General features: G+C 41.2%; 1 protein-coding gene across 11 annotated transcripts in view; it reads right to left on the bottom strand.

The window, feature by feature from the left end:
• smarca4a (SWI/SNF related, matrix associated, actin dependent regulator of chromatin, subfamily a, member 4a) overlaps positions 1-26007 on the bottom strand; it is an 81836-nt gene that overhangs the window by 25339 nt on the left and 30490 nt on the right. For 7 of the 11 annotated variants that reach the window (XM_043694812.1, XM_043694814.1, XM_043694815.1 and 4 more), the window contains exons 12-26: positions 25278-25408; positions 24290-24347; positions 23777-23836; positions 20648-20769; positions 20318-20468; positions 19210-19373; positions 16152-16218; positions 15911-16021; positions 14607-14849; positions 13490-13603; positions 12137-12244; positions 10790-10876; positions 9428-9474; positions 6998-7164; positions 3447-3610 (exon numbers count right to left, since the gene is read on the bottom strand). In XM_043694812.1, the coding sequence (XP_043550747.1) occupies positions 3447-3610; positions 6998-7164; positions 9428-9474; positions 10790-10876; positions 12137-12244; positions 13490-13603; positions 14607-14849; positions 15911-16021; positions 16152-16218; positions 19210-19373; positions 20318-20468; positions 20648-20769; positions 23777-23836; positions 24290-24347; positions 25278-25408 (1794 nt within the window). The remainder of the gene's footprint in view (positions 1-3446; positions 3611-6997; positions 7165-9427; positions 9475-10789; positions 10877-12136; positions 12245-13489; positions 13604-14606; positions 14850-15910; positions 16022-16151; positions 16219-19209; positions 19374-20317; positions 20469-20647; positions 20770-23776; positions 23837-24289; positions 24348-25277; positions 25409-26007) is intronic. The other 4 variants (XM_043694819.1, XM_043694820.1, XM_043694822.1 and 1 more) reach the window with 1 other exon arrangement.

The following is a 26007-nucleotide window of genomic DNA, read 5'->3' as shown; positions in this document are numbered from 1 at the left end:
AGCAGTTTGCTGTGGTTGGTCCTCAAGTTGCTTCGAGCCTGGTGACTCTTACAATTATAGGGATCACTTCACAACCACCCACCTGAGAAACGTGTGTGTGTGTGTGTGTGAGAGAGAGAGAGAGAGAGAGAGTGTGAGTGTGAGTGAAAGAGAGAGAGAACACATGTGTGTTAGCAAAATGTGATGTCCCTACCACTCCAAGCGTGAGTAGGTTGCTTGCCAGCTGATGAGCCTGGAACATATGAACAGAAAGAAGCCTTTTGTCCCTCAAGCGTGTTCTGCCAGAGTCAGAGTCCTACAGCATGGAGACAGGCCCTTCAGTCCAAACTATCCATTGCAGCCGAAATGTCCATCCATGCTAATCCCATTTCCCTGCACTTGGTCCATATCCTTCTAAACCTTTCCTATCCATGTATTTGTTCCATGAGATTATGCTAATCTGTAACCTAGCTTCATACACACACCATCACCCCATATCCTTAATACCTTTGGTTAGCAAAATATCTCTTGACTTTCAGATTTAAAGTTAAGAATTTAACTTTTTTTCTTTGTTCGAGGGATAGGAGTATTGCTGTTTAGGCCAGCATTTATTGCCTATTTGTAACTGCTCTTGAGAAGATGGTGGTGAGCCGTTTGCTGAAACTGATGTAGTCATTGGAGTATAGATCAATCTGCAATGTTGCTAGAAGGGGATTTCCAGGGTTTTGGTCCATTGACAGTGAAAGGATAAGTGATATTGTTCCAAGTCAGGGTGATGTACAGCTTTAAAGAGAACTTGCAGATTGTGGGGTTCCCATGTATCTGCTGTCCTTGTTCTTTTAGGCAGTAGGAGGTTGTGACTTTGCAAGGTGCTATCAAAGGAGCCTAGGTAAGAGGCTGTAGTGCATCTTGTAGATGGTACACACTACTGCCACTGTGCATTGGTGGTAAAGGGACTGAATGTTCATTATGTTGAATGGGGTGTCAGTTGAACAGGCTTTTTTTTTCTGGATAATGTTGAGTTTCTTGAATCTTATCAGAGTTGTACCCATTACAGTGACATTATGCAAGTGGAGAGTATTTGATTACACTCCTTGTTTGTGCCTTCTAAGTGGTGGACAGGCATTGGTGAGACAGGTGAGCTACCCACAATAGAATTCCTTATCTCTGACGTACTCTTGTAACCACATAATTTGTAAGGCTGGTTCAGTTTAGTTTCTGGTAAATAGTAACCCCCAGAACATTGACAGTGGGAGATTCAGCACTGGTAATGCCGTTGAACGTCAAGGGGCAATGGTAACATTCTGTCTTGTTGGAGTCATTGCCTGGCACTCGTGTGGTGCAAACGTTCCTTCCCATTTATCAGCCCAAGTCTTAGATGCTGTCCAGTTCTTTCCGCATGTGGTCAGGACTGCTTCAGTGTCTTAAGGATATCTGAGCATTGTGCAATCATCAGTGAATATTCCCATATCTGACCATATGATGGAGGAAATGTCATTGATGAACCAGTTGAAGCTGGTGGACCTAGGACATTCATGAGAAACTCCTACAATGATGTCCTGGGACTGAGGTGAATGATCTCCTAAAACAACAATCACCTTCCTCTGTGCTAGATATAACTCCAACCAGTGAACAATTTCCCCCGAATTCCATTAACTATAGTTCTACTAGGATTCCTGATCCCATAATCAGTCAAATGCTACCTTAATGTCTACGGTTGTCACTCTCAGCTCAACAACTCCATTGAGAAAGAGAATTCCAACCTCCTATCTCTCTTTGAGTGTAGAATTGTTTTCTAGTTTCACAGCTCAAACATTTGGCTCTATGTTTTTTTTTAACCATGCTCCTATCTGTGGACTTTCCACTAGTAGAAAGAGTTTCTGTCCATCTATCCTGTCAGTTCACCTTATTATCTTGGAAAATTTGTCTTAATCACTCCTTAAAGTAATAAATTCCAGGAAATACAACAATGGGTTATGTAACTTCTCCTTACAATTTAACCCTATGTACTGATAAATCAATGCAGTATTTCTTCCAAGGCCAATATATCCTTCCTATTCTTTTGATGTCCAGATTGCTCAATGCATTCCAGATGTGATCTAGCAGGTAAACATGATGTAGTTCTTTGGAATATTAAGACCAGGACCATTAATGATCTTTTAATGATCTCTGTATCAGGTCGCTAAGTGTCATTGGATCGCTGTTAATTCTAGATTTTCATCATTTAGAAAGTATTCTGTTCTATTCGTTTTAGGTCCAACGTGGACGATCTTGCATTTGTCTACACTGAAATGTATCTATCAGTTTTGTCCAGTCACTTCATCTTTCAACATCTCTTTTTAATTTTGTACTTCCAATTATACTGCTTTCAAGACGCTTTATGTCATTGACAAACTAGGAAATGCAATTTTCTACCTTATCATCAAAGACATTAATAAATATGGCAAAATATTTAGGCCTCAACTCAGGAACTTGTGGCACACCATGAGTTACATCATGCCAGTTACCTGTGTTAGCCCTATTCTCTGACTCCTATTGCTCTGCCAAATTCCCAGTCTGCTCAATAATTTGCTGTCAAATAACGAAGGATATTATTAATTACAAGTGCTTTGAGATTCTGGATGGTGATTGTCTGCGACAGTAATCTAAAGTTCTAAAACAAGACAATAAAGAGTTAATTTTTGGGGGGCTAATTTCTGATGGCTGTAATTATAGAAATTGACATCTGTGGAAGTGTTGCTGTGAAACTTTCAGTGAATAGTCACTTCCACCTGCAGACTTGGCACTTGAGTTCTGGTTTCACAGACAATCTGTAAGTACAACACCCAGCAGGTAGAATTTACAGAATTATTCTGCTGACTGCTGAATGAACAGCTTGCTAGAAGAGCGAGAAGCAGTCCAATTCCATGGCCACAGATCAAGGACACTAGAAACCTACCTCTACAGAGAAACACAGACCAAACTTTGTGTGCTGGATTTGCTGATCATTGTGTGGTTTCTTCTGTGCAGTGGAAACCAAACAGATTGGGTAATCACTTTGTCGAACACTTCTGTTCAGTTTGTAAGCAGGAGCCTGAGCTTCCTGTCACTTGTCATTTAAATTCTCCACCCCACTCTGTCTTCCTACACTGTTTGGCGGTTTGTAACATTCTGGAATCAATACCAAGTTCAACAATTTCAATTATAAACACTGCTCACATTTTTCAGGGTCTGGTGGAGATTCTGCATTTGTAATCTTCACCACCTCTAGACCCGTCTTGTTTTGTTACTTTGGCCATGAGTACCCAGTTTTGCTTTCATCACCATTTCTTTTGTTGTTTAATTACTCCTCTTCTAAACACTGAAGTGTACTTTCCTTTTTGTTCTTTCATGTTTCCATTACACTGACCTGATAACTTGGTTGCAAAGTGTTCACCTTTACACCTTTTGACAAAGGGATTTGTGCATTGGATAACTGCAATACTCACTTGGTGAGGATTCCAGTCACTGTCAAAAATGACAACAGTGTCTGCAGCCTGAAGGTTGAGGCCTAGACCTCCAGCCCGAGTGCTGAGCAGGAAGATAAAGTAATGGGAGTTGGGCTCATTGAAAGTCTTCAGCAGCATCCCACGGTCCTCAGATTTGGTGGTCCCTTAAAGAGGGTGAGAACAGGTTGTTAGATGGCACATTCGACAGAACTTAATGTCTGTCCCCACCACCATCCTGGATAATCATTGCATGCCAACATCATGTTCCTGACTGAAAATACTATCCTTAGAATACTTGGTAGTGTGGAGACAATGGGGAAAAGGGGACAAAGGTAAACCATTAAAAAAAATCTCTAGTGACCACAATCATATTCATTCAGTGTGATGATATCTCAGAATTGGTGAAATTATGGTTATACGACTACTAATCCAGAGAACACCCAGTTCAAATACCATCTCAGCAATGTCAGCAAAGGAACGGCATCAGTAAAAGTAACCATGAAACTTTGGGAAGAAACCTATCATTCTTATCCAGTCTAGTTCAGTATGTAGCAAATTCATAACTGCCCTCTGATTTCAAGAAACTCCACTGCCATCCTTTCAGGGTAAACAGAGATGGGCAATAAAAGCCATTCTCACTGGTGACGCCTACATCCTGAGAATGAACAAAAGCAGGATCAGCAGTTGGATAGTGAGTGATCTCCAATATAGCTATCAGACAGCTCCATCTGGTGGCAGATCTATTCCATAACCAGCAGAGAAGGAATCCCAGAATGTAGCTGCATTATGGGAGGTCATTCAGTTCAGTATGTTTGTGCCAGATAATGGAAGGTCCCGCTGAAAAATAGGACATTAGCCTCAGCTGGAAGATCATCTAATTTGTCCCAACCTCCTTTGATACAGTATTGCTGAGATTGAAAGCCATTCAAAGTCACCTACCAAACTAGGAGAATCATCAGTCAGGATTCTGTATGGGGATAAAGGTCGCCAACTCTTTCCAGAGGTATTCCTGAAGGTTACATCACATGCTTTTTTCAGAGAGTAGGGAGCAAGGAAAGGGAAAGAGAGTGAGGTGGGAGCATGTTCTAACAAGCTACCTTCTGTTCAGATATCATATCTGGAAGCAGGTTCTAGTTTCCCCATAAATTTAGCAGTGCTACCTGGCATCTGTCCAAATAAAATGGAAAAGTATAAAAATTGATACAAATTTTGGATAGGGAAGCAGTTGATGATAGATCACCCGCAAAGTCAAGACCTCTGCCTATGGGTACTCGGGCTAAATTGGGTTCATTGTGTTCCACCCATAACCCTTTCACTTCACCCTCCCTGTGTGGCAAGGTGCTGCCCTAGGATCTCAGTATATGCATAAGGTGCCAGGGGCCCAGTAGAATCATGTCCACTCTGTTACGTAATTGAATTCCCTGCTTTCCCCAGATTTGGGACAGGGTCTCAGTCAGGGCATATGAAATTCCCACCCTGCTAGTTTTCTGACAGCTGAGAATTTCTCAGCTCCAGACTTCAATATGGAGAAGTACAACAGCTCACTCTACTGGTATTTTTCATAACTGTAACAAGGTAGGCAGAAAGTTTCTGGCCCCAGCCTCACATTTTTGGATATTTTCTATCCAACCTGTTCAGAAATGTTCTGATGCATCTCTGGAGTAGGTGGGACCACAAGAGCCATTTCGCCTCAGTTTTTAAACTGAGCGGGTCCATCTCAGTCAGTTGTCCAATAATGGCACTACAACTGGTCTTATCACCTGTGAACGAAGGTGGAAACCTGGGAGAGGGGTTGGCAGAGGGAGTAGTGGAGAAACAGAAAATAAAACAAATTGAGCTGAATTCTCTGTGTCTGACTGGTACCTAGTTAAAACTTAAAAGAAAGTGCTGTAGAAACACAGCAGGCCTGGCAGCATCTGTGGAGAGAGAAATACTTTGCAAGTCTAGTATGATCCTTCTTAATAACTGAAAAGAGCTGGAAAATGGTGGATTTTATGGAGAGACGGTGGTGAGGGGAGCGAGATAAAGAGCAAGTGGAACAAATTACAAGAATGTTGGAAAGAAGCCAAGTTACTCTCTGCTGATAAGTACTGCAGTGTTTGGCTATTATGAACAGTTGGAAGTAAAATCAGATTTCCAGCATCTGCGGTATTTTCTTTTTGTCATTAGAGTCATAGAGATGTACAGCACGGAAACAGACCCTTCGGTCCAACTTGTCCACGTTGACCAGATATCCTAAATTAATTAGTCCCATTTGCCAGCACTTGGGCCATATCCTTTTAAACCCTTCCTATTCATATACCCATCTACATATCTTTTAAATGTTGTAATTGTACCAGCCTCCACCACTTCCTCTGGCAGCATATTTCCATACATGCACCATTCTCTACGTGAAAAAGTTGCCCCTTCGGTCCCTTTTAAATCTTTCTCCTCTCATCCTAAATCTATGCCATCTAGTTCTGGACTCCACCACCCCAGGGAAAGGACCTTGTCTAATTTACCCTATTCATGTCCCTCATGATTTTATAAACCTCTATAAGGTCACCACTCAGTCTCCGACACTCCAGGAAAAACAGCCCCAGCCTATTCAGTCTGTCGCTATAGCTCAAGTCCTCCAACCCTGGCAACATCCTTATAAATTTTTCTGTATCGTTTCAAGTTTCATAACATTCTTCCTACAAGAGGGAGACCAGAAAAATACATACAATATTCCACAAATGGCCTAACTAATGTCCTGTACAGTCACAACATGACCTCCCAACTCCTATACTCAATGCCCTGACCAATAAAGGGAAGCATACCAAACGCCTTCTTCACTATCCTATTAACCTGTGACTCCACTGGCAAGGAACTATGAACCTGGACTTCAAGGTCTCTTTGTTCAGCAACACTCCTCAGAACTTTATCATTAAGTGTATGAGGCCTGCCCTGATTTACCTTTCCAATATGCTGCACCTCACATGTATCTAAATTAAAATCCATCTGCCACTCCTCAGCCCTTTACTCTGAGGATGTTCTTCCAATTTTGTTGTCATCTGCAAACTTACTAACTATACCTCCTATGTTCACATCCAAATCATTTCAATAAATGATGTAAAGCAGTGGACTCCAGCATTGATACTTGTCGCACACCACTGATCACATGCCTCCAGTCTGGAAAACAACCCTCCACCACCACATTCTGTCTTCTATTTTTGAATGAGTTCTTTATCCAAATGGCTAGTTCTCCCTGTATTCCATGGGATCTAACCTTGCTGTATCAAGGTTAGAAGTAGAGTTGATTGTGATGTTCTACTAACATAAGGCAGGGTTGGTTAATTCAGAGCAATACTGGGTGGCATTTTAAATCTATACGGCATCAGATGCCATCACTTCCTTAACATGGGTTGGTTTAAAATTATTTCCTCAGGTGTCTATTCTCAGAAATGAAAAGTCATCCCTGGAATGAGAAATGGTGTAGGAAGGGGAGTGTTGCCTGGAGAACTCCAGAAGGAGTGAGTGGCTGGTAGACTGGAGATGGAGGAGTTAGCAATACCAAGTGATCCACTCACCATCCAGGCGAAGGTACTTGAAGCTGCGGTATGTGAAGTAATCTTCCATGATGGTCATCAGTGAGGTCATCTGGCAGAAGAGCAACACTCTGTGATTGGTGGCTCGCAGCTTGGGGAGAATCCTGTCCAACAGTTCAAACTTCCCCGAGGCTCGGTAAAGATCAGCCCTGTCAGCAAACAGCACAATTCAACAGAATTCCACATTGGCCTCCATCTCAGTGCCAGACCAGAGTGTCCAGTGGCCCAGAACAATAACCTTAGAAGTTAATGCGAAAACAGTTGCTCCCTATCCATCAATGTTCCTATACTTGTTTTCTAGTCCCTCCATAGCTTCACCACCCACTTCCTATTTTTGTAACCTCCACCAGACTTACAATCCTTCAAGATCTCTGCACTCCTTCAATTCTGGTCACTTGAGCATCCCAGACTTTGATTACTCGACTGTGGCAGCTTGGCCTTTAGGTACCCAAGTTCTGGAATTTTCTTCCTTAACTTCTCTGCCTTTCTCTTCTTTAAGAGGCTGTTTAAAACCTAGTTTTTGTCACCTGTCATGGTAACTCCGAATATGGCTCAGTATCCAATTTTATTCAATAAAGTTCCTGTAAAGCACCTTTTAACAATTTACTATGTTAAAATTAATACATAAGTAGAAGTTATTAAATACAACCCCAATGATTGTGGTCACTTTGTGATGCCAATGCGTTCTTTGATGTTAGTGTCAAGCCACTGGAAGATTCTAGGTTATTGTTAAGCTCAGCTTCAATACTGTCGCACTAGTCACGAACAGATAACTTGTCATCATAAATCAACTTTCTCTCATCTATAGCCTGCTGCACAGTAACCAACATACTCAGATTTTCACTGTCTAAATTGCCCACTATGAACCATGGTTGCTCCTCACCATTAGACAATCAACCCACTCTAGCACTTTAAAACACTGGTCAGAATAGATCGCGTGTTTACAGCAGGTACCTCTTAATCAGACAGCCATCTTGAGCTTTTCTTTAATCAACTCTGTTTATAAGTGGAGGTTCTCTGAGTGTTTGCTCTCAGGGTCACAGACATTTTCAACCCTTGATCACAGCCATTTTGACAAATTGTTCAACTGTTTATGATAAGGGAAGTAGCTCAGGTCATAGAACATAGAACATAGAACAGTACAGCACAGAACAGGCCCTTCAGTCCACGATGTTGTGCCGACCACTGATCCTCATGTATGCATCCTCAAATTTCTGTGACCATATGCATGTCCAGGAGTCTCTTAAATGTCCCCAATGGCCCAGCCTCCACAACTGCTGCTGGCAACGCATTCCATGCTCTCACAACTCTCTGTGTAAAGAACCCGCCTCTGACATCCCCTCTATACTTTCCTCCAACCAGCTTAAAACTATGACCTCTCGTGTTAGTCATTTCTGTCCTGGGAAATAGTCTCTGGCTATCGACTCTATCTATGCCTCACATTATCTTGTATACTTCAATTAGGTCCCCTCTTCTCCTTTTCTTTAATGAAAAAAGTCCGAGCTCAGTCAACCTCTCCTCATAAGATAAGCCCTCCAGTCCAGGCAGCATCCTGACCAGAACTGGACGCAGTATTCCAAGTGCGGTCTAACCAAAGTTTTATAGAGCTGCAACAAGATCTCACGACTCTTAAACTCAATCCCCCTGTTAATGAAAGCCAAAACACCATATGCTTTCTTAACAACCCTGTCCACTTGGGTGGCCATTTTAAGGGATCTATGTACCTGCTCCCTCTGCTCCTCCACACTGCCAAGAATCCTACCTTAATCCTGTACTCAGCTTTCAAATTCGACCTTCTAAAATCCATCACCTCGCATTTATCCAGGTTGAACTCCATCTGCTACCTCTCAGCCCATCTCTGTATCCTGTCAATGTCCCCCCTGCAGCCTACAACAGCCCTCTATACTGTCAACGACACCTCCAACCTTTGTGTCATCTGCAAACTTGCTGACCCATCCTTCAATCCCCTCATCCAAGTCACAGACTTCCAGACAGAATATTTTCCTTCTACTACCACTCGCTGTCTTCTGTTGGCCAGCCAATTCTGCATCCAGACAGCTATGTTCCCCTGAATCCCATTCCTCCTGACCTTCTGAATGAGTCTACCATGGGGAATCTTATCAAATGCCTTGCTGAAGTCCATTTACACATCCACAGCTCGACCCTCATCAACTTTTCTAGTCACATCCTCAAAGAACTCGATAAGGTTTGTGAGTCATGTCTGCTAAATTTTAAGCAGGTCAGTGTTCAAATTTATCCTTAGCGGGTCTTGGTTACCAACCTTACCCATGTAGGTTCAAATTACTGAAACACCTCCTTACATACTAAATTAGTTAGTCTCATCATACATACAACACATTCAGCCCAGGTAAGTGCTGCTTTCTGATTTGTTGTAGAGACTATTGCACTTACCCTTGTACAATGCCTCCAGTGAATCCTAAGTGTTCTGAAAAAGACTCCTGGTTGAAAAATAAAAGGGATGAAGATGTAAATGTGGAGGACAGAAGCAAGTATTGCAATATTCTCAGTCCTTGGGCAAAAGTTGCAACACTGTATTTGGAATGAGGTGAACTCCACCATAGCAATAACACATTCTGATTTGTGTCATTGTGACACACATGCATACACAATACACATCCATTAATCCGTATATTCCTGTCAACTGATGATTGGGAAGCAGAACTAACTATCAATCTCCCACTCAGTGAGAAGCCATGCAAAGAGACTTTACAAAAGGGCACTCCAATTCAGTGGTTTGCTGGAAACTGGTGTGAATGTTTAAATTGCAAACTCTGAAGAAATACTGATTTTACTTCAATGATTCAGCAATCAGTGCACACCCTTTACACAATGAATTTAATGCAAAGATTTTCTATAAACACTCTTGACTTTAAAAAGCAGACAAAGTTTACATGAATGAATGCCTTGCCACTGAGCATGCTATCCATTACACAGTCACTCTAGCATCAGGTAATCACAGCTGCTCACTTCCATATGAGTTCAACGTTAAACTATTTACTGGCACAAAGCTGCAATACATTTTAGTAAACCTGAACAATTAGAGCTATTTGAAATTGTGGGCCATTGCAAAGTTTGCTGGTCTATATTTTGTAAACCCCCATGCCTCACATGTTTGTTCTTGGCAGAAAGTAATTAAGAAAATAGGCTGGATTCCCCTTCCTGTTTGCTATCCCAGGATTTCTGTTGGTAAAACACATGGCAAAAAGAAGGTTGAGATTTGGTATGATGTTTTCCACTGATGCACAGTTTTTACAGGTGACACATAGATGCTTGGGTTAGGGTGGTCAGTGCTCACACAGGCAAACCCTACAAGAGAGAGCACCCTCAAGAAAGGAGAAAACTGGAACCTAACCCAACGTTGCCCTCAATAGATCTCCAGCAATGACAGATGCACAACCATGCATTTGTACAATCACTCATGGGTATGCTCACATGCACAACCAAACATTTATACTTATCGGTACAGTTCTTGGGTAAGTAATCAGAGGCAGGAACACAGTTCATTTCCCCTCTGTATTACACTGGTGAGTGTCTTCCTCATCCTTACCCCTGCTCTGGAGCTCTCTGTCTTACAGATGTTAAAATCAGGAGAATTACATACTTAAAAGAGATTATGAGAGTATTAGTGGGGCTTTGACAGAGAGCAAATAATGTATTTTTGGGGTTGTAGCTATGGTTCTAAATAAAGTTGATGTTGTACCAAGTGCCAACTGTTGCCCTGCGACACTAGCACATGTAGGCAGAGCTGCTTACCTCAATGTGCTGAAACATATATGGGTGGTTGCAAATCTTTCTCAATTGCATAATGGTGTTCATCAGTGTCTTTGTGCCTCCTTTGCCCTAAAGCAAATAAGACAAAGAATTCACAGTTAAATGGCAGCACTTGGCCTGAAGAAAGAGTGCAGGAGTTAGAGGTTGAAACATAAAATAATTGCAGTAAACGACATTCTCCACTGGTGCTGAGACTGCAGGCTGTCTTCACAGACAGTGCTTCAGAACATCAGATTTAACATTTAGAAATGAAAATTCCTGAATTTCATGAATTGTATGAAGATTGCAAAGCTCAACAGAAGCTTTTGAGTTGGAGTTCACACATGAGCATAACATACAATTACATAAGCATTACAACACAGAAATGAGTCAAACAGCCCAATTAGTGTTGTTGCTTGTGCTTATACTGAACACAAATAGTCTCTTAATTATTTATCTAACCCCTTTGCCTTCAACCACCAAACTTGCACCAAATTCTACTTGACTGTTACCCCTTCAGCTGCTGACCTACAAAGACTCCTATACCAGCAATGCCTCACTTTTAAAATTCATATTCTTCCTTTGATATTCCTCTGGTCTCATTACTCTCAAACAACCTCTGTTTGGCCTCTTGCACATCCCAAAGTTTAATCACTCCAACAAAACTGGCCATACCTTCAACTGACTTGGCCCTAAACCCTGGAATTTCTTCCCTACACTTCTCCTCCTCTCTATGAAACATTCCTTCTTTAAGGTACTCCTCTTTGACCAAGCTTTCGGTCATCTATCTTATAATTTTGTTAAATGGCTCAATCTTAACTTAGATTTGATAACATTGTTATACAGTGCATTGGGAGGTTTTACTATGTTAAAAGTACTATAGAAATGCTAGGATTTTTGTTGTTGATCTTAAATATGAACATGAGCTTTGCTGTAAAATTTACCTCAGACATGCATTTCACAGCCTCACAACTGTTTGTTCAGGAGAGTTGTCCTATTCTCTACCCAAAATAGTATTTAGTTTAATCGTATATCTTGCATTACACCCCTTGAATGACATTAATATCCTGTTTTCTATTTAGCTTGTTTCAACCAACATTATTTCAAATGCCTCAACAAGCAAACTCCAAATAAACTTAAAAAACTATAAGCAGCTTCACCAGATGGTAATGATGCAAATACAATGACCACTCCCCAGAAACAGTCAAAGTCATCAGCAGGCCACACTTTCATGTAAATAAACTGTATCACATAAAAAACAGTGCAAGACACATAATGGTGAATATTAATTAACGGTCATTGCTCCAGTGAATGGCTCAGTGCTGGAAGATAACTGAGCTGTTCCCAAACCTTTTTATCCTTCTCTGAGCCATCAGTCAGCAGCACTCCCTTGGCTTGCATGTGGCGGTACAGTACTCTCTGCAAAGCTGACATGTCACATTTAATGACGTATTCCACCTATGAGGGAATAAAACACTGTTTCAGCTGGTTTATTTCAGAAAGCTCATCTCAGAAGCAGCTTTGGACACTCACCCTCTCCTCTCTTCATCCTGCCATAGGTAGCTGTGTCTTTTAACTGCTTAACACATGAAGTCAATCGACTTGCACACAAGCCACAAATGTACCCATTTACTGACCAACAGAATAAACCCAGTTGAGTCAGTCTTCCAATCCAACAGAGAAAAGATTCTCTGATGGATCCCCAATAAGAGGAATGTTGGGTTCTACTAAGCTCAGGCATGTTTCTTTCTGTCTGCTAGAGTGCAACAGAATAGAATTAATGGTAGAGAGAGGAAGGAAAGACAAAGATGATCCAGACAAGGGAATAAAACACAAACTGTAGCAGACGGTGAAATACAATCTCCTACTGAACTCCCTCAGTTAGTACTTAGAATGGGGAGCAGGAAAGACAATATGGTTTTGAGTAAATTAATGGCACCATTAGTAACCACTGATCTGATGACATAGCAATATTCTGTCTCACTCCTATACGGGTCAGCTAACTGTTATCAATACTGTGAGCTTCCAACTACAATGCATTTGCAATTAAGTGTGGGGGGTTTTACAACTGCAGAAACTGCACACCGTCAAATGTTCTGAGAATTAGAAAAGGTTACTGAAGTGAAAGTTTAAAGAAAAAACCAAATGTGATTGGCACTGAATATTAAAAGATGTGTCAAACTTCTTCAAGACAGTGATTATAAAACTGATGGATTGTGATGGGTTGGTGTAGGTTATCTAGAATTGGGAGGGTATTTGAGTCATGTCAGGAGTTAAAGATTCACAAGATTGACTAGACATAAAAAAAATGCTTGAAAGGTTATTTCTCCCTCAGTTGGAATATTGATGACTAAGAGGTAATGTAATAGTGGAGCTCTGTCACCATTGGGAAGTGACTTCCAGTGAAGCCATATTGTTTGTTGTGAAGGGAGAGTGGGAATAGGTTACTAGACTTGTTTCAGGATGGGATGATGTCTCATGGGATCCATTCAAAGACACTGGTGAGTAAATTAAACAGTGACTTTGTGGAATTCCTATCTCAGACTGAACCTAGCTTAGTAAAGCAATCACAGTCAACACAGTCCAGCAGAATTGGTGATGTTCATATTGAAGCTATTTACAAAGCCACCAGGAGTAAGGTGTCCCTTTGCCACTATCCCCAGTTAAAAGGCGTGTTCTAACTGTTCAGAACAGGAAAATCACCTTCTCAGGCAGCTGAGCTTCAACTTCCTTTTTCAATCGCCTCAACAGGAAAGGGCGGAGGACCTTGTGCAAACGTCTGATGATCAGAATAGTCTCCTCTTCATTTAGATCCACCTGTGTTACATTACAGATGGCAAGACGTTGAACACAATGGTGGCCGCATAAAGAATTATGACGCAATCTGAATCTTGAAAAAAGATGCATTTGAGCAAAACACTTCCTTACCAAAATTCCTATTGAACTTACCTTTCAAAAACAGAGGATGCCACAATATAATTTACAGAAATATATTTGAAATACTGAAATTGTTGTAATGTAAGCCCTGTGGTAACCAATTTGTGCACAGCAAATGTCTACAAATATCAATGTAATATTAATTTTATTTGGCAGTGCTGGTTGGGAGATAAATATTGGTCAAGACACGGGATAATTCCTCTGCTTTTATTCCAAATAGTGTCATTTTTTGATTTAATGTCTCATAATTCCATCCAGAGTTTGGGAGCCACCTTCTATGTATTCCTCATTTGCCTCTGAGAAGGTTAGTATTAACATTCAAAAATTAGCTTTGAAACATAACTTGCATGTACAGGCAAGAAAGAAACTATTGAAATGACACAAAACTACTAATCAAGTATAAAATGGATAAAGATTTCTGTTTACAAGTTCTATCCACTAAACGGAATCCTTCAGTAAACTACCTTGGTTTGCTTCTCACCGTGAAATGAAATTCTAAGATGTTCAGGTACTAAAAATACAAACCAAAACCATCCTGGTTTAAAGTGGATTCAAATAAAATTTGATAACTAGGCACATAAAAGGGTTATTGGGCTGAGTGACCAAGTTGTCAAAGAGAAGCATTTTATAGGAAAAGGAGAGATAGAGGGATGGAGTGGTTTGAGGGAGGGAATTCCATAGTTTAAAGTCATGGGAGCTGGAAACACAGTCGCTGGCAGTGTCTTCTTGATTTTAATCATTCCAGAATTGGAGGAATGCTGAGATCACAAAAGGGATATAGGGCTGTAAGAAGTTGAAAGTTCTAAATACATGTAGGTTTCTGCATTGATATGACATGTCCACTTTGTATGATGATCATTTCTGGCCCTCATCCTTAATGTACCTTTTCTCCTGTCATGGCGAAGGGGGCGTTGAACCATTGCTCAAACGTGTTGCAGCTTTTGAAAATAGTTGGCAGCAGGAAGTTGAGGAGTGCCCACAGCTCAGGCAGCTTGTTTTGCAGTGGAGTGCCAGTGAGCAACAGGCGACGTGGTGCCACATAATGCGTATTCAGCACCTGTGTTAGCTTACAGTGGTGGTTCTTCATACGGTGACCTTCATCCACTATCATGTATTTCCAACGGATCTGAAGAGGAAAAGAAAACATTGAAAATAGTTACCAAATTGGCTTTTGTGAAAGAAACCTTCACCTGGAAGTCAGCTCAACTGATCGAACATTATCATAAGGAAAACGATATCTGCAGAAGAGGGAATGATTCTGAGGAGGAGTGGATATCTACATGTATCAGTGTAACAAGACATAATTTAAAGGTATGCAGATGCTATGAAACTCAGAAATGTTGAAAAGTTTTGGAACAAGTTGTAAGCTGGAATGCACTGCCTGAAAGTTGGTGGAAGCAATTTCAACACTAGCCTCCAAAAGGAAAGGCAATAAACATTCAAGAGAAAAGAAGCTATGACAGGAATGTGGAGCAACAGCAGTGGAATGTGAGACTGATTGGATAACTCTTTCAAAGAGTGGTGCAGATGCAATGGTATCACTCTGTTACATGATTCTGTTATTTTATACTGGAGCTGCGGATCTGTCATATTCAAAATGTACTTGATATAGACACTATGGTATGGGGGCAGTGGCATAGAGACTGTAGCACCAGGGCGGTGGTACAGACACTATGGTAATAGGTGAAAGATTAGACACTGGGATACTACCAGCAGAGAATTAGACACTGGGCTCCAAGCAACAGTGGGTTAGACGCTTGTGTGCGAGGGACAATAGTTTTGACATGAATGTGTACTAAAGACAGTGGGTTGAATAATAGGGTATCAGGAGCAGTTGGTTCTGCACTATGACACCAGCAACAGTGAGTTAGACACTCGGATACCATAGGGTCATTTGAGTAGCAGAAAGACACCTGCATTGGAGTACCAAGGCATTTGGCATTGGAGTACCAAGGTGGTGGATTAGACTGTGGAAACAGGATGTGGGATGGAGGACCTGGTACTGGGATACTACAATTCTGGACTCATGTAAGAGTTCTGGCCTATGTAAGGTCCAAATTGGAGGGGTAACAGGTGAATGCAATGGGAGGAAATACTAACAAGATAGAAGTCCAGCATACATCATGATCTCTGGGGAATTGGATGACAGGATAAGGAAGAGAATTATGCAAGAAAGTAAAACTTCACCTTGGCAAGAACATGCTTGTCTTTGATGATGTATTCATAAGTGGTGAGTAGGACATTGAACTTCCCACTTCTAAGCAGAGGAACAAATGCCCTTCGAGCTGCAGGAGAACCCTGAAGTAGGAAGAGCAGGGATGGGGGTGCAGAGGAGAAAACCCACATCAATATTGGCCGTGCAAATACAAAACAACCAAACAACATGCAGTGTACAAAATAAGAGCATTAAATCTGAAGATGGAAGTACCTTATATGAGATCCGTGATACTGATGGCGCCCACTTATCAAACTCATAGGCCCAGTTTGACAGCGTTCTGTAAATACAATTACTAAAATGAGTGCTAATACACGGAAACTACTGGCTTCTTATTGTACTGAGTGATGGCTACAATTACGGGCTGGAATCTCATTATGAGTATCAAGTTGGGTTATAATAACAAAATCTAAAAGCTTTATATTAGATTCAGACAAGCTTGGAGATCAAATTACAGTCTCCAAATCTCTCCTTTCTATCAAGTTGGATACCAAAATTGTTTTTCTCCACATTTGGTACATTTTTAAAAGTTGCATTCCTTTTCCACCACCGCTTTCTTGGCTCTATTCGTCTGAGATGCTGACTTTAAGTTCACTCCCTCTCCTGTAGCAGAGCTTCATCAAAGTCTATTCCTTTTCTCTCAGCAAAGTTACTGCAAGAGCCCACTCCTCTCCTCCAGTAGGGTTCCATCAGAGCACCATCAGAACCTGTTCTTTTCCTCGTGCAGAGCTCCACCAGAGCCTGTTCCTCTCATCCAGCAGAGCCTAATCATCTCCCACAGCGGAGCTCTATCAGAGTCTGTTACTCTCTTCTAGCAGAGCTATTTCAAAATAAGCAGGTACAGGAAACGCATATCTATAGAAACTATGATGACTTTATAGTTTTACACTTTTATACTAAATGTGTTCCTTTTAAAGAACTATCATTATTGTAATGTAGGAAATTCTGTAGCCAATCCTGTTTATAGCTAGTTCCCACAAACAGTAATGAGATAATGATCGGAAAATCTGTTTTTCATGAGTCGTGTTCACCTGAGAGGGAAGACTGAAGCTTAGTTTAACAGCGATGAATGGTCCAAACTTCATATCTAGGCAGTGCAGAGTTAGCATGCACAAAGAGGAAGTTGACGTCATTTGGAAGTTACAGAATTTTGTAATGACTGCAGATGCTTCAAATGCTACTTCAAGAAGGTTCTGCAGTGAGCTGGATAACTAATTTTAATATTCAGCAAGGAGGAAAAGCAAGTGCTAAAAGGGAACAAAACAGCATGAGGGATCAACTGATGCTGTGGACTAAATCAATGTGAAGAGTTGGGAGGGAGTGTGAGAGGAAGTAGTCAAGGCAGCAAAATTATTCTGATAACAGCAAAATACTGTGGATGCTGGAAATCTGAAATCAAAACAGAAAATGCTGGCAGAATCTGTGGAGAGAGAAGCAGTTAGCATTTTGATTTGATATGACTCTTCTTCAAGACAAATCATTCTGTCATTAGGAAGTATAAGTAGAGGCCATAAAGTAAGGCTATATTCACAAAACCATGTCAGCTATTGCTTCCTTCAACCAATGGGTAACTAATAAGTGTGCAACTATGACAAAAAAAAGATGCTGAGAAGCAGCAGCTGAAGCAAAATGTGAAATAAAGGAGGGTCAGGCTGTGCACATACTCACACTACTACGCATGGAACATGATGACAACAGTGGTGCATGTTTGGATGCATCCTGAAGCATGTCACGGCCAGTTGACATTACTGGCACTGTCTGCACATGCAAGGAGTACCATCAGCTATTTTGTTGGTCATTTGACATCGGCAGTGTTTGCTGACACTCACAACTGCACTTGCACGCTCGTCTAGAAACACGCATGCGCACAGATGCAGACTCTCTACGTCGTTATGCAAAATTCCAATGACATCATATGCAAAGGCATGCACAGAAAACAAGTATATTGAACTGGATTCAATAGGGGGGAATTAAGGGAGGTCGGGAATGGCAGCAGCAGGTAGGATATAGATGGGGGAACCATGGGAAGATTTGACCGAGGAGGTCAGGGATTGTGGGGTTTGCTACTGCTCTCCCTTCACACTGCACCACCCTCCAACCCCACTCACCCCATTCAGTTGGAATACACCCTATCCCATTCATAGCCTCACCCCGCCCCCCCAACTCTCCCCTGTTCACAGCCACATTCCTACCCCTCCCCCTTTCACAACCATACCAAGTTTAAAAATGAAACGGATTAGCTGCATAAGCACGAATTTAAGCAATGCACAGCATGCAGACTTTTTATGTCAATAGATAAGGCCTTATAAAAAAGACACAGTGACCTCTCACAGGAACAGAATCAAAAAGGGATAACAACATGCTTGAATCATATGTTAACTAATATGGAACTTGAGCAATAACTGTTTACTGAAATTAACAAGAATAAAAATGGTGACAGCAAGCAATTAAAATTTATACAGCACTTGAAACTTCTGAAAGAGATTCATAGCCAATTAACTACTTTTTTGTATGCAAACACAGCAGCCTTTTCGTACATGCAGGAATAGTGTTGGTGATGGTTGACGGAGGCATGTTGCTCAGGACATTGGGAGTGCTCCTCTGCTCTGCACCAGTGGAACATATGGAGCCTCAGTTTAGCATTTATGCTACGAGTGAAAGAGGAAAAGGATTTCATGGTTTTGGTTTTTAAAAATGTCGATGATCAAAAGATGAAATAGTACTCTTACCCCCTCCAACTCTAGTAATGCATTTATTGTTTTTTGTTCATTTATTGACAATTTATGGATGTTGCTGGTTAGGCTAACAATTATTGTTCATCCCAATTGTCCTTGAGAAGTGGTGATGAACTGCTGAAGCCCATGTAGTGTAGACTGAGCTCATTGGGAAATTCTAACCTATTCTGCCTGTTGGGAAACTGATGGGAGCCCGGTGAAATGTTTACTTCGCACCCCTCTAACTTTATCCTGAATTAAAATCAATATTATGACAAGGTGTAAACTCAGCATTTCAGCACATCTTGTAGATTTCACCCCCAGAGAGCTAAGTCAAAATTATCTCCGCCATCCCAATAACATTTAGGAGAACCGTGGAATCCTTTTCCGCTGAAGTTCTGAACAGAAGTGATAAACTGATGCATCATCAGTTCCATTGGTGTAAGATGATGTAAAAGACTTCTTTGAATGGGAGCAGGGAGTACTTTCCTGGCATCCTGGCCAACATTGCTTTCTCAGCCCCTGGCAGGTAGAGATAAGAACAGCTTTCTCCTTACGATAGAGGTACTATGATCAGGAAAGGTCCATTGATGCGCTTATGCTCCATGAGGTAAGTGATGAGTGCGATCGTCTGAATGGTCTTTCCCAAGCCCATCTCATCAGCAAGGATTCCATTCAGGTTGTTATTGTACAGCGAGACAAGCCATTCCAGACCTTTGACCTGCATGGAATTGCATAAAATTTACAAAAAAGATATAGCACAGAAACAGACCATTGGGATCCATGCTGGTATTTATTTTTCTTCCGCTCCTCTTCACTTCATTCTATCACAAATTCAACTTCTCCATGTACTAACTTAGCTTCCTGCTAAACATATTTCTACTCTCTGCCTCAACTATATTCTGAGATAAGAAGTTCACATTTTCATTACTTTCCTGAATTCCCTACTGGTTTTCTTAGTGACTATATTTATATTTCTCCAACAAACAGATTTTTTTTCCAACCTAGCAAACCATCAAGATTTCGATCAGGTTATTTTCTGCACAATCTTTCCTGATAGCTATAATCTCTAAGTTTTGGTACAATAATTGCAGACTTTAAAGACAGGGTTGTTCTCAAAAAAACTGAGATGAGATAAGAAAATTTTTTTTAATGCAGTGAATTGTTATGATTTGGAATGAGCTGACTGAAAATATACTAATAGCAGATTCAACAGTAACTTTCAAAATTGAATTGGATATAAACACATGAAGGGGAAAAATTTTGGTAGCATGAGAAAGGGATGGGGTTTCAGCTTAGATAGCTCTTTCAAAGAACTGGAACATACATTATGGACAAAATGCTCTTAAGCTGGGAAGTGTTTCTTGATTTGCCTTCTTCCATTTCTATGGCCACCTTGGAAAACCAGATCTTATTGCTGACTTTTGCAATGAAAGCCACTGGTTAGACCACACACTGAAAGGGTAGTTACTTATTGTCACAGCCACCCTCCCCTCCTTTCAGGTTTATCTTTGTGGAAGGACCTGGTGTTTGTTCAGTGCATCCAGGAGCTGGCTATGTTTATATGATCAATCCAGTGCCCAAGAGCAGCTTGATGATCTTCCATGACTGTACCGAAACTAAAGTCAAACACACCAATGGAAATGGCCTCTCACCATCCTTTACCTGATATTGTTTGAGTAAACCATTCACAAGCAACGTAGACTGAATATCGACCCTCTCCGTCACTGCATGAGCTACTGCATAATAGGACTGCAGACCATGTATACTAGATAGTGGTGCGCTGTACTCATCATCCACGTCCTGCTTAGCGTTCCTAAAAGATGTAATTAGTTCCAGTCACAACATGTGAATAAAGGAAATCTCTACACTCATACTTATCAGCACACCAGATCTCTTTCCTCATTCTTCTCCAGATCAACTTCCATCACATTCAGCAGCAGACTAATTCTTTCCCATGCCCCTGACCTCAACTCCCAATATTGCTGCACTTACTCTATGATTTGCCTTGCGTCCAACTCAGACACTTCTTCACTGTCTGGATCCTGGATTTTCTTCTTCTCCTCCGGTGCAGGAGTCTGTGCTGGTGGGTTTGCCTGCTCCTCCTCTTCCTCTTCCTGAACAGAAAGCAGAAGAAATCAATAGATCATGATGTTTCCTTCACTCAGGCACTTGAATCACCCAAGCAGTGACCCTCACGCAAAACATGAGGCCCGTTTCCACTCGGGCAGCTTATTTTATTATTTATTAATTCTTGGAATGGGAATGTAATTGGCAGGGCCAGCATTTATTGCCCATTTCTAGTTACGCTATGAAGGCATGGTAGGCCTGCTTCCTGAACTGCAGGTGCATTGCCAGTGCTCTTGAGGAGGGAGTTCCAGGAATTTGATCGATTGATGATGTTGAAGTGGTGATATGTTTCTCAGCTGGAATGGTGTGTGACTTGTAGGGGAAAATTCACAGAAGCACGGAGGTAGTAAATTCGCACTCTACTTACCCTGTTGTCTTGCAAAGGGGTAGGAGGTCATCTACGTAGCAAGTTCCTACAGCAAGCTCTGGATGAATTTCCATTTTAAGTTACATTTGTGACTACAAATAACAGTAGGAAAGGCATGGGGAAATGCTATTCTTTAAACCAACCCAGGACCCTCCTCCAGTCACCCATCTTGGGCAATGGCTGATGTGGATGTTTGTTCAAAATTGATCCACTGCTGTCCTCATAGTTGAGTAAGATGCCATCCCTTCCTCCCCAAAGTCACAGGTGATGAATAGCTACTTTACTGAGGTACTTCAATGAGGAGAGACTGTATATGAAATACTATCACTTCAAACTTCTAGTTTATCATCTTCAAATTCTGAGAAAAATTTGAATGACAGAATCACATAGCACAGAGGGTGGTCATTTGGCCCATAATGCCTATGCCAGCTCTTTGAAAGAACTACCTAAGTTTCCTACTTCCTAGCTCTTTCCTTTAACCAAGTCAATTTTCTTCTTGTCAGTTATTTATCAAATTCCCTTTTGAAAGTTAACTTTTGAAGCTGCTTCCACCAGCTTTTAAGGAAACATACTCCAGATGCTAAAAAAATCTAAAAACCAGGATTAGTACAATCCTGTTTTCCCATTTTCAATTCTTGGGACTGGAATTGGTAGGATGCACAGTAAGCATGTTAACTGGCCAGTGAGTTGTGAGGTGAGATAACTTGTAGATTCCCTCATCACAATCCATAGCAGCCATCAATTAACTATGATCTTCCAGGAGTGATGCAACTGCCAACAGAAGAGATGCCTGCAAGGAGTGCCACACATGTGCTAACCCACTAGGCATAGAAAAAGACACAGATAGTGCATGAGGTGCCAAGCCGTGATAGTAGTTTTAGGGCACTTGTTAAGACAAACAGCTAACTGCTGCTGTCAAATAGTCGATCAATTCTTAAATAATGCTCCTGATTTTATGATTAGATAATTATCAATGTATCATAGGCAAGGGAAGGTCATTACTCCATTTGCCTGCCCAAACACATTACCTTCAGTTGTTGAAATACTTCCATAACATTTACAGAAAAGGGCCATTTGAAGGAAGGGATTGGGAGGTCGTGAGAGAGGAGTGAGGTCAAAATTGCCAATCTTCAGGAATCCATTTGGTGTAAGCTGTACAAATCTACCAAGTGAAGAGCAGGGAGAATGCAGATGCAAAAGAAGAGAAAATGGGAGGGGATGGGGGGAAAATCAGGATAGAACAAGTGGGCTCCTCATGTGGAGCATTTCATTTTCGAAAATGCCACAGGGAGAATTCACCAGATGCTAGTTTAAACAAACATTAAGTACGGGGAGGTTCAGGCAACCAAAACTTTCTAATTCCAAACATGAATAGTGGTAAGTGTGAGCTCCTCTCCTCTAACTCAATCCCATGGCTGTTGGGTATTCCTGTTACTGTGCCAGATAATTTATTTTCCCATCTCAGCTGTCCAGTTTTACTAGTTTCCCAACAAATTCACAAAAAACTGTAGCAGTCAGCATGCTCTTGTCCTAGCAGTCTGGGCAATGAGTGTACTCAGGTCCTGGAGGTGAAACTTTGGGGTCTATTCCTCTGCCATTTCACTTTCCCTTCTACCTCAGTCGAGTTGGTGCTGGCATGCTCAGTAATATAAGTTAGTACATTTGAAGATTCCTGATTAATTTATAATAAAAGGCATATTGCTGGAAAGATACTTGTTTTTCAGCCTGTTACACTGGCTTCCCATCTGCCTTCTCCCCTTTCATCTGATGTAACACCTATATGTGGCTAGGCGACAAGTTGACCTGCTTCGAAGTCTCTTCAAGTCTTGTTGCCAGATATCACTAGGAGATACATACAAGTGTGGCAAGAGGTCATGTATCGGGGATTTTGCACCCAATACTCCATTAACACAGATTTGTGTGTGTGTGTGTGTGGGGGTAGGTGGTGAGTTCAGTCCTTTGCCTCACCACTCCATGTTCTAATGCAGTTTCATTACACTAATAACGTTTGGAAGCTGCAGACAGTCAGCAGAAGGTGAATACTTGGTGAGGAACAGAAACAAATTTCAATTCAGAATAAGATTGTCCAATTTTAGACATTAACTGTTTGGAGTTCATGGCTGCAGCAGTGGACAAGTCTCAGTTAAAGCAGTTGACTTTTCCAGCTCAGATGATGATACTGCCATGTGGACCATGGTTTCTCAAATTCCATTTACAGGTCTCAAATAACTGTTTCAGTTATAGAGCAGTAAAATTCATCTCCGTGGGTCTGGACTGGGGGGAGATGATCGGCCAGTTCTCCTGCCAGAAGACCAGAATGGACACAGGGTGAGGATACATCATGCCTATGAAAGTTTAAAATCTGCGCAGGTTATTAGATATGTGGAGGGCACCAGAAATGATATTTGCTTTGTCTCTCTGTCCTTGCCTCAAAAAATTGTCATCTTGGTGTTGTACCAGAGATGCTTGATGAGTGAGCAAACTGCAAGATTCAATGCCTTCAGGAATCCGTATAATGGACAGAATACTAAAGGACTTGGTTGGGGTCATGACCCCTCCCAATGCACGGCAATTCACAAGCTATGTGAAGACTCACGGAACCCTTACACTTGTTCTAAAATGCTTACCAGCAGTCCCGAACGAGACCTGTCCTCCGACATGATTAGCAGCCTCCAGTCTGTCGTATCCTGACGTGATTTTAAAGACAGTTCATGAAAAAAAATAAAAGCACTGCATCCAAAAAGAAAATCAACAGTTTGCAGTCGCCCGGCTCCAGCCAGCAACTTTTCCAAACAGTTCTCTCGCCATTTTGTTTGCTGGATCATTTTAAAGACAGAGACTGCAGAGAACACTTTAAAATGCCACCAAGACAAAAAGGATAAAGCACTGAGTAAATACAAGGGAGTGAGGCCTGATGAGATTATTGCTACTTCTTTTAGGACTATGCAGCTTAAATCATAGTAGATCTTATAATATGCAAAGAAAATGTAAAACGACTGGAAGAGTAAATCTGAGCTGGGCGACTGGGAACGACTCCCATTATAATACTCTCAATGTCGTTCTGCATGGCTCCACCAAACCCATATTATAACAAGGGTTCCAGCTCAGTAGACAGGTTGCGTTTTCTTTTTCACTCTCACCTCTTCCTCTTCCTCAGAGCCGCTGTCTTCACTGTCAGAACGCGGAGCCACCTCGTAGCTGTTCAGAAGAAATGGCAAAGACATCAGATGGAGAACCTGGAAGAACTGTAAAGGCAGTGGGCCTCCCACGTTTGGAGAGGTTTGGAGTGGGGGGCAACCTCATTCATGCTTCCACTAACCCTACTCTTATTTCATATAAGCATTGAGGCGTAAGGAATTCTACCTGTTTTTTTTCCTCACCCTGGTCCAGGGATGCTAAATCCACCTGAAGGTTCCACTAACTGAGATCAGTTCACAGGACACAGGGCTGGGATTCAGCTTCACTCTATCAGGTCACCAGATACTGCACTTTAACCCAATAATTTAATCGAATAATCCCAGAAGCCACATACACCTCAGGAATCCAAAGGATTTCTAAGTTTATCTGTGCATGTAAATCTGGCATTCCTCCAGAGTTCATTTTTGCGATCAACAGGTAGCACTCTAACCTCCAAGTCAGAGTTGTGGATTGAGTACATAAATCTAGACTGACACTTACTGAAGGAATGCAGTACTGTCAAAGTTGCCTTTTTTGTGGGACATTAAATAGAATCCTGATTTGTCCACACAATTATCCGCAAATTCCATGGCAGTGACATTCGCCCCAGTTTATTGGGTCAACATTTAATCCCTTAACCAACACCACAAAAATAGAAAATCTGGCCATTATCATATTGTTGTTTATGGAATTTTGCTGTGTGCAAAATGCCTGTTGCATTTCCTATGTTACATTACTGATTACACTTCAGTTTTTGGCACTGTAATTGACAGTAGGTCTCAATGAATATGGAGAGCAGGGCCCATCATTAGCAGGATCAATCCAGTGGATGACAGAGGTCCACATCAGTCATGTAGTAGCATACTCCCAGAAGATTGGTGAAGTTATGCAGTAATGAAAATGTTATGAGATTCTCCAGCCACTTGAGGAGATTCAGTGTGGTCTACTTACCCGGGATTCATTTCCAACCAGGTGTCTAGCTGCCCAGCCTTTGGTGCCTCAGCTCCAGTCAGAATCCGTCCACTTTCCACATGAATCACCTTCACTGGTAAATCGCTCATCTGGCTAGTCTCATCCAAGAGCTAGAGTTGGAGATTAATTTTCAATCATTAAACCACCATCCTCCTGCCCTTAGTGTATGTTTAATCAGGCTACTGATCAAACTGGCCGATTTACCCATTTGTTTCTTATATTGTGGGTCTAATTTATTTAATATTATCATTTCTTTGGGACAAAAGGAGGCCATTCATCCCCTTAAGACTGTTCCACCATTCAAATGAAGCATGGATAAACTGCATCTTAATGCTATTTTTCCATCTTGCTTCCATAACCCTTGTAATATAAGGTGTGTGATTTATATAAATTAATATAATTTTTTTCCGAGTTTGAATTTTAAATAATTGGCATATGGGATATTGGTTTATATTTTGTGAAGGGGTTTAAAAATTAACTATGCCTGTTTTTCCAGAACCATGACTTCTAAAACCTCTATGTACCTCCTGGAATGGTAATGAAAGTTTGTGGAGGATTACGACAGGCGAAAGAAAACATTTAAAAGGTTTAGAATAATCAAAGATTAATTTTAACTTAGAGACTTAATTTTAGAAATTATTTTAGCTAACATTAACTAATTAATTCATTCTAGCTTCAGAACAGAGAAGAAGCAATTAAGTCAAACTTA

This window comes from Chiloscyllium plagiosum, chromosome 8 (assembly GCF_004010195.1).
Source record: "Chiloscyllium plagiosum isolate BGI_BamShark_2017 chromosome 8, ASM401019v2, whole genome shotgun sequence".
Taxonomy (NCBI): Eukaryota; Metazoa; Chordata; class Chondrichthyes; order Orectolobiformes; family Hemiscylliidae; genus Chiloscyllium; species Chiloscyllium plagiosum.
Note: the sequence above shows the minus strand (reverse complement) of the source record. Positions and strands in the feature narration are given on the sequence as shown.